The following is an 8789-nucleotide window of genomic DNA, read 5'->3' as shown; positions in this document are numbered from 1 at the left end:
TGTGTGCCTGGTGGGAGGTCCGGGGGTGGTGGCAGCACCAGGAGCACCAGAGTCCATGGTACCATGGGGCTGTGCCTGCTGGGGCAGAGGAAGGGGATGTCTGGAGAAACTTGGTGCGGCCACAACAGGAGGCAGGGACGGAGGTGGATGAGGGGGGATCAAGGTGGAGATGGAGAAGATGGAGGCGGAGGAGACAGGTGGAGGAGGTGGGATGAGGGAGGAGATGGAGGCAGATGTGAAGGAGAGGAAGAGGGTGCTGGAGGTAGATGTGAAGGTGGGATCAGGGTGGAGGAGATGGAGATGGGTGTGGAGGAGGTGAGGGTGGAGGTGGAGGAGATAGAGGCGGATGAGGTGGGATGGAGGTGGAGGTGATGGAGGAGATGGGGACAGAGATGGAGGTAGAAGTGGAGGAGATGGAGGTAGAGATGGAAGTAGAGATGGAAGTAGGACTGGGTGGAGGTGGAGGAGGAGGAGATGAAGGTGGAGGAGACCATCCCCTAGTGGAGGGCTGCTCCAGGCCAAGGCCCTTGCTGTGCTACTGCTGGTGCTGTGGCTGTGACCCTGCTTTGCAGCAGGGGACAAATGTGGGTTTGTCACCCATATGTCACCCAGGCAAGCAGCAGCCCTGGGCATGGCAGGTTCCCCAAGGCACCCATGGGTGCTGGCAGTGGCATGGGCAGGGCCCCTGCTGCTCTGCACCCCACAGCTGCAGCTGGGAGGAGGTGGGAGCCCCAATAAGATTGGCCATCCCTGTGCCAGGCCTTGGGGACCCTGTGCCCACCTCCCCTGCGAGGACCCTGCCTTGGGCCAGCAGTGCAGGGGACCACGGTGGGGTGCAGATGTGCTGCAGGGACCCCAGGGATTTGCCACCCCAGCACCCTGGGGTGCTCCCTCTGCCTGGGGGCCCCTGAGGCTGAGGGGCTGCTGAGCCCTGGGGCACTCGGTGCCCCCACTCTTGGGTGCTGCCCTGCCCCGGTGGGCGTCTGCGTGGCTGGGGCTGAGGCTTGGCACTGCCATGCTGCAGAGCTGCATGGGTGGCATCCCCCTGCATGGTCCCCAGCATCCCATGGGGAATGGGGTGAAGGACGTGGCATGGCCAGGGTGGGGACCCCCCAGCGATGTACCCGGTGTGGTACACCAGGCTGGGGGATCCCCTGGTGCCGTACAACCCCTCCGCTGCCTGTCCTCCACCGCCGAGCGGTATTCCCCTCCGCATACACGCTGCTCGGTCCCAAAACACAGGCAAGGACCCACCGCAACTGGGTTGGTGCCCACCCCGGGTTTGGGACCACCCCAAATCCAGGCTGAGACCACCCCAGGCCCAACGCTGCCCCATCCCTTGGGACCATGGCAGCCCACAGAGAGCAAACCCCATCGTTTTATCACCCAAACCCTCATTAAGCCCTGTTTCTTACAGCAAAGTGCTGTGTCCTAAATCCATCAGTGGGCACCAATCTGGGCTGGGATCACCCCAAATCTAGGCTGGGATCACCCCAAATTCCAGCTGGGACCTCCCCAAATCTGGGCTCAGACCATCCCAAATTCAGGCTGGGACCACCCCAAATCTGGGCTGGGATCACCCCAAATTCCAGCTGGGACCTCCCCAAATCTGGGCTCGGACCACCCCAAATCTGGGCTGGGATCACCCCAAATTCCAGCTGGGACCTCCCCAAATCTGGGCTCAGACCACCCCAAATCCAAGCTGGGACCATCCCAAATCTGGGCTGGGATCACCCCAAATCCAGCCTGGCACCACCCCACACCTCACGCTGCCCCATCCCACGGGACCAGGACCCCAACATCCCGCACCGAACCCCACCCCACCATTTTACCCCTCCAACCCTTATCCACCCCACATCCTCCCGCCAAACACCCCCCCACCGCCGCCGGCACGGCCGGGCACGGCGCTGCCGGTGCCGACGGGCATTAACCAAACGCCAGCGCTGCCGGGCAGTTCACAGCGAGTGGCACACGGATTTATTGATTGCTTTGGGGTGCTGGTGCCCCTGGGTGCCCGCCTGGGGCGAGGGGCACGGTGCGAGCGGGGCGGGGGGCGAAGCGCTGCCATTTCCATCCTCCCTCTGTGCACCGGGTGGGCGGGAATGGCTCCAAATAAAACAAATCTCTATATATTTTTTCTATATATATATACAAATATATAATATATATATATCTCTGCCGATATATATATATATAACTCTTATCTCTCTGGAAAGGATAAAAGGTTAATTTGTCTTCGCATGCACGACCAAAGCCACCAACCCACGGGGACAGCGGGTGCCGAGGGACGCGCGCCCTCGCCCGCCGGCACCCCGAGAGCCTGGGGGGGCCGCATCCTGCGTCCCCAGGTTATTGCTGGTCAGGTCCCATCCTGCTCCGGCAAACAAGCAGAGGGGGAAGAAGCCGAAGAAATGAAATCCCGCTGCAAAGCGCCGGCGAGCTCGTTGTCACCTGGCTGTCACCAGTGGCATCCGCCGTCGGGGCACGGAGGAGATGGTGGTGTCACCCCTGGACCGTGGGTGCTGCGGGGTGGGGGGCGCAGGCACCCGGTCGAAAGGCAAAGTCTGGATAAGGCGAAAAAAAATGAAATAACGAACAGCGACCGCCCCCAAACCGGGCGCTTTGCCACCCAAAACTGGCGTGCCACTGGCCCTTGGTGCTGGTGGCCGGTGCTGGCCCTTGGGTGCTGCAAGGATGAGCTTGGGGACAGGGACACTGTCATAGGGCTGTGCTCTCCGATTCCTCCTCCTCCTGCCGGGCGGCCGGGCCCGGCCCCGAGAGTCTCTGCGGTGCCTCCGGTGGGTCCCGGCACAGGGTGGCATCTGGGGGGACGTGGAGGGAGGGGACCTCAAAACGGAGCAGACCTGCGGGAGGGCAGAGTGATGGGGGACGCCGCGGCAGGGGCTCGGTGGCAGGACACCTCGCCGGGGCTGGCGCCATGTTAGTGCCACCACCAGGGATGTCACCACCGGTCCCTGTTCTGGGCCACCCCACCCTAGCCGGAGCCTGTGACACCAGCCCCGCTGTCCCCGCTGTCCCTGCACGCTGCCTGTCCCCCACGATGCTCTGCTCTCCTCCCACCGAGCGCAGGTGACACCGCTGTCCCCTCTCCCAAGGGACCCGCAGGGCGAGGCAGCACATGTGAAGTGACAGAGGGTGACCCGCAGCCCGAGGCAGGCGGTGTCACCGCCGTCCCTTGCCGAGAGCCGAGCAACCCACCCCAGGCAGAAAAAGCCCTTCTGCCTGCGCCTGCCAGGCTCTGCTGCCTGCTGCCGGCTCGGGGACCCCGCGACGGGTAGCAGCTCCCGCGGGCGCGTGAGCAGCACCCATGCCAGGGTGCAACGCCAGGGCTGCACCAATGCCTGCATGCAACGCCAGAGCTTCACCGGTGCAATGCCAGGGCTGCACCGGTGCCTGCATGCAACGCCAGAGCTTCACCAGTGCAACGCCAGGGCTGCACCGATGCCTGCATGCAACGCCAGAGCTTCACCGGTGCAATGCCAGGGCTGCACCGGTGCCAGGGTGCGATGCCAGGGCCACAGCAACGCTGGGGTGCAATGCCAGAGCCGCACCGATGCCAGTGCCGCGCCAAAGGAAGGCTGCCCGCCTGGGGCACGCCCAGCCCCGGCTCCGCAGGGTGCCGGGGGCTTGCTGCTTCCCGTGCTGTCCCCCCCCCCCACCACCCGCAGGACGGGCACACGGAGGAGCAGAGCCCCCCACCCCACGCTCCCCCGGCCTCTGCGTCCCCAGGTGTCCCCGATGCCACTGGCACTTCCAAAGCATCACCCCGACTGTCCCCCTCAAACAGCGCAGCCCCCACTGCTGTGGGGACACCGGGGGGGGACACCAACAGCCCAGGGACAGGGAGGTCAGAACAGCAGGAACAGCGGCACAGGCTCCTGGTGCTTCCCGGGGACGCTGTCACCTTCCTGAGGATGCTGCCACCTTCCCAGTGACAGTTCCACCTTTTCCAGGGATATTGTCACCTTCCCCGGACACTGCCACCTTCCTGGTGACATCACCACCTTCCCGAGGATGCTGCCACCTCCCCAGGGACATAGCCAACTTCCCAAGGATGTTGTCACCTTCCTGAGCACACTGTCACCTTCCTGGGGTCATCACCACCTTCCTGGGGACAGTTCTACCTTGTCATGGACATTGTCACCTTCCTGGGGGCACTGCCACCTTCCCAGGTACGTTGCCACCTTTCTGGGGACATCACCACCTTCCTGGGGACAGTCCCACTTTTCCATGGACATCACCACCTTCCCGAGTACATTGCCACCCTCCCACAGATGTTGCCACCTTCCTGGGGACAGTTCCACCTTTCCAGGGTCATTACCACCTTCCCAGGTACATTGCCACCTTCTTGAGCACATTGCCACCTTCCTGGTGACATCGTCACCTTCCCAGGGACACTGCCATCTTCCTGGGGGCATCACCACCTTCCTGAGGACGCTGCCACCTTCCCAGGGACAGTTCCACCTTTCCAGGGACACTACCACCTTCCTGGGGACATTGCCAACTTCCCAAGGATGTTGCCACCTTCCTGAGTACACTGTCACCTTCCTGGGGTCATCACCACCTTCCTGGGGACACTTCCACCTTTCCAGGGACATTGTCACCTTCCTGAGTACCTTGCCACCCTCCCAGGGACGTTGCCACCTTCCCGGGGACATCGTCACCTTCCCGGGGACACTGCCACCTCCTCATGGATGTTACAACGTTCCCGGGGCCATCGCCACCTTCCCGGGGACCCCACCACCAAACCCTGGGACACAAGCAGGTGTCCCCCCGTCCCCCCCCGCCCCCGGCCTGTGCCACTGCCACCAGCCCCGCAGCCCCCGCAGCCCCCGCAGCCCGGCGGGGCCGGCTCCCGCTCCCGGCCCGGGGTTACCTGTCAGCGCGCCGTCCCCGGGGCCCGCGGCGTCCCGGCGGGGCAGCTCCGGGGCTGGGGGGGGCCGGGGGCGGCGGCGGGGGGGGCTGGGGCGGGGGGGGCAGCGCGGGGCGCGGCCGCGGCTTGGGGGTGGGGCGGGACTTGGCGGCGGCGGCGGCGGCGGCGGCGGCGGGGGGGGCAGAGGAGGCGGCGGCGGCGGGGGGGAGAGGGCTGCCCGGCGGGCAGGCAGGGCCCCGGGGGGGCGGCGGGGCCGTAAGGGGAGGGGGTGCTCGGGGGGGTGGGGGAGAGGCTGGCGGGGGAGGGCTGCCCCCCCCCCTGCTCCCCCGCGGCCGCCCGGGGCGGGATGGGCGCCAGCTTCTTGGCCACTGCGAGACAGAGACAAGGCGGGGGGGGTGTCAGGGTGCTTGGGGGTGGGGGGGTCACACCGAGCGGGGACCCCCCCCCCGTCGTCCCCGACCCCGCTCCTACCTTTGCGCAGGGCGTGCGGGCTCTGCTCGGCGGGCGGGGGGGGCGCGGCGGCCGGCTGCTGCCCGCTGCCCGGCCCGGGGCTGCCTCTGTGCTGCCCGGCCCCCGGGGAGAGCTCCTTGGGTTTTACAGTGCTGGGGGGGGGCGGGGGTAAATAGGAAAAAGAAATGAAATAATAAGGAAAGAAAAAAGAAAATAATTAAAAAATGAATCAGAAATAAAAGGAAAATAAAATGAAAATAAATGAAAATAAATTAAAAATAGAAATAAAAATAACAATGCAAAATAAAAACAGAAATTTCAAAGAATTGAAATAAAAATAAAATTAAAATTAAATTAAAAACAAAATAAAAAAGAATTAAATAATAAAAACAAATGAAAAATTAAAATAGAAAGTAAACAACAAAATAAAGTAAAAATAAAAAATTAAAAAATTAAAATAAAAATAAAAAAATTTTAAAATAAAAATAAAAAATTTTAAAAATAAATGAAAAATAAAAATAAAAAAACATTTTTAAAATAAAAATTGTTAATAATAATAAAAAAGAAAAAGGGAAAAAAAAAGTAGAAGGAAGAGAAGGGAGAGCCGTGAGGTCCGTCCCGCACCCAGCACCCCCACCCCCTCCTCCCGCCGCCCCCGCCCATCCCGGCAGGCGGAGGCCGGGGCCGGGGGGGTTAACTCCAGCCTCGGCAGGTGTGTCTCACCACCCCCGGGGACAGCGGTGACGGGGCCACCGACCCCCCCCCCGACCCCCCCCCGGTTTGGGGTTCCCCGCGGTTACCTCGCCGGGCCGGATCCTGCGGCTCGGGCGGGCGGGCGGCTGCCCCGGGGGAGCGGCGGGGCTGCGAGGCGGGGGGGGTCCCGGGGGGGAGCCCGTTTTGGGGGCAGTGCCACGGGGGGAGGGAGCGGAGAAGGGAGCAAGGCTTGGCACCAGGGTGAGGGGCGAGCAGCGAGGAGGAGGAGGAGGAGGGGGGAGGAAGGCTCCGGCTGCAGCCCGGCCAGAGGGGCTGCGCCCAGGGACAGGGACGGGGCCAGGAGCCGGGGGACGGGGGGACCCGCTCGTCCTCGGGGCGGGGGTGGCTGGAGCCGCCATTCGGCCAGGCAGACGCCAGGTCACCCCTGCTGCAAAATGTCCAAAAACACCATAAACCCCCCCCAAAAAATATAAAGCGGAGTTAACAAAAGAGCAGAAGCGTCGGCGGAGGGCGGACAGGGGAGAGCGGCGGCAGAGCCCTTGTGGTGCCAAAGCCCCCCCACCTCGTCCCACCACACCAGGATCCGGCCCCACAGCACGACCAACCCAGGGCTGCCACCCCCACCCATGGGTGCACCCCGGGGCAGAGCGTGGCTCGTGGGCGGCTGCAAAGCTCAGCTCCCCTTTTTGGGAAGAAAAGTGGAATTTAGGCGCTTTCTCCCACCTGGCCTGTGCAAATTAAAGTTGGACACAGACCTTGGGCAGAGGAAGGGCTCATGGGATGTCGGGCTCCTTTAGGTTCTTCCTTGCACCTCCAGCCCAAATTTCACTACAGCCCAGCAACACCCGCTGCGAGCCAGGCAAGGGACCCGCAGGAAAATCCCGGAAGGCAGCACGGTTCCCACGGGACTGGCAGGATGGGGACATTGCAGTGGCTGCAGGGATGCTGAGCATCCTCTCCTCCCGCTGCCCTCGGGATGCTGAGCATCCTCTCCTCCCGCTGCCCTCGGGATGCTGCTCCTCTCCCACGGATGCTGAGCATCCTCTCCCACTGCCTCTGGGGTGGCCGTGGGGTTGTTTTGCTGCTGGATTCACCCATGGGGAGGATGCCCGGGTTGGGGACACGGGGGTGCTGGCGGTCTTACCTTGTGCGCTCGGCTCCTGGGGGAAAGCCGAAGCTGGTGGGAGGCGGGGAAGGGGTAGCTGAAATATCCGGTGACTGCTCGGGAATGGGCGAGCGGGGGGTGGTGGGGAGCTCGGCGGGTGGCGCGGGGGGCTGAGCGGCCGGCGGGGTGGAGGACGCCTTGCGCGCCACCGAAGTGCCTCGGCGAGCCACCCACGAGGTGTCCATCACCCTGACGCCCATGCTGGGGGGACACACAGAGACAGGCTCTCAGCACCCGCCCGGCAGGAGGGGACCGCTGGCACCGCATCGCAGCTCCTTTGGGGTCCCTAAAAACGCCTCTTCCACCGGGAAGCTACTGGGAATGAACCTCCATGGCAATAGGGCAGGAGTGGCAGTGTGGGACGTGCTTGTGTCACCCACCGGCCACCTCTCCCTTCCCCAGGTACCAGCAGGTACCACCAGGTACCCTCCCAGCATCCTCCCAGCAACCACCCAGCATCCTCCCAGCACCGCTGCAGAGGATACGGTACCTTTGGATTTTCCTAAGGCTGCATGGACAGAAACACACGATTATTAGTGTAAAAAACCCTAAAACTTGACAGTGCATGGGGTGCAGCACCCGCTGCTCGGAAAAGGAGCTCTGAGGTCAAGGGGCTTTGAGAGAGGGGGCAGGAGGGGCAGAGCAGGGACCAGGCTACGCCGGTGATGGGGAGAGCTCGGGGTGTTTTTTGGAGATGGAGAGAGCCCTGGGATTGTTTTTTGGAGATTGGGAGAGCCATGGGGACATTTTTTGGAGATGGGGAGAGCCATGGGGGTGTTTTCTGGAGCTAACAGGCTGCGGTCCCTGTGAGGTGGCACGGGGGGAGGAACACGCACAGGCTGGGAGTGGGGAGCTTTCCCCTGGCGCAGAGCCCGCAGACCTTGGGGACACAAGGGCACCCGACCCTGGCACAACACAGCCCCGCTGCCACGCCACGGGCCACCCTGCTCCCATCTCCAGTGGGCTGGGGGCAGGCGTCAAGCCCCGGGCTCACCTGAGCATCCCCAAGAGCCCAGCATGGAGAGCAGGGGGTCCTCCCACCCCAGGACCACCCAACCTCCACCAGCTCAGTGCCAATCCCCCCCAGGGTGGTGGCAATGCCACCATCTCCCTCTCCCCAAACCCTGGCACCGCAAAGACCCTACCCATCCTTCTTGTAAAACTCCAGCATCATGTTGTCCGTGGCCACGCTGAGGGGCCGCCGCGCCTGGTCGTGCTGCCGGCGGTCCGCGTGGTCCATGTCCGGGGAGGGCATGGAGCTGTAGTTGGCGTTGTGGTTGACGTGCATGGGGCTGCCGTAGTTGCCCGTCACGTTGAACTCGATGTCTGGGGCGGGGGGGGGAAAGGAGCAGGGGGGGAACGTTGAGTTGCGTGTCCTCAGTGAGGGGTGGGATGGGGGTATTGGCATTGCAGGAATGCTTGGGGGGTCCCGGAGCAGCTGGATTGGGCTCACTGCTGTGATGAGTCTTGCCAGATCTCTGACTGAGCCCCTCCACCCGAGCCAAGGCAAGTGGAGGGGGCCAGCAACAATAAATATGGGAGCTCAGCACCCCCTCCCCGGGGAGG

General features: G+C 63.3%; 1 protein-coding gene across 1 annotated transcript in view; it reads right to left on the bottom strand.

The window, feature by feature from the left end:
• Nucleotides 1–1926: 1926 nt before the first annotated feature.
• ARHGAP44 (Rho GTPase activating protein 44) overlaps nt 1927–8789 on the bottom strand; it is a 30281-nt gene continuing 23418 nt past the window's right edge. The window contains 9 exon segments of the mRNA XM_050908393.1: nt 1927–2864; nt 4898–4946; nt 4948–5127; nt 5129–5262; nt 5366–5420; nt 5466–5496; nt 7203–7424; nt 7714–7731; nt 8369–8549. Coding sequence (XP_050764350.1) covers nt 2719–2864; nt 4898–4946; nt 4948–5127; nt 5129–5262; nt 5366–5420; nt 5466–5496; nt 7203–7424; nt 7714–7731; nt 8369–8549 — 1016 coding nt within the window. The 3' untranslated portion in view covers nt 1927–2718.

Source organism: Gymnogyps californianus, chromosome 19 (assembly GCF_018139145.2).
Source record: "Gymnogyps californianus isolate 813 chromosome 19, ASM1813914v2, whole genome shotgun sequence".
NCBI lineage: Eukaryota > Metazoa > Chordata > Aves > Accipitriformes > Cathartidae > Gymnogyps > Gymnogyps californianus.
This window is presented reverse-complemented; position numbering and strand designations above follow the sequence as displayed.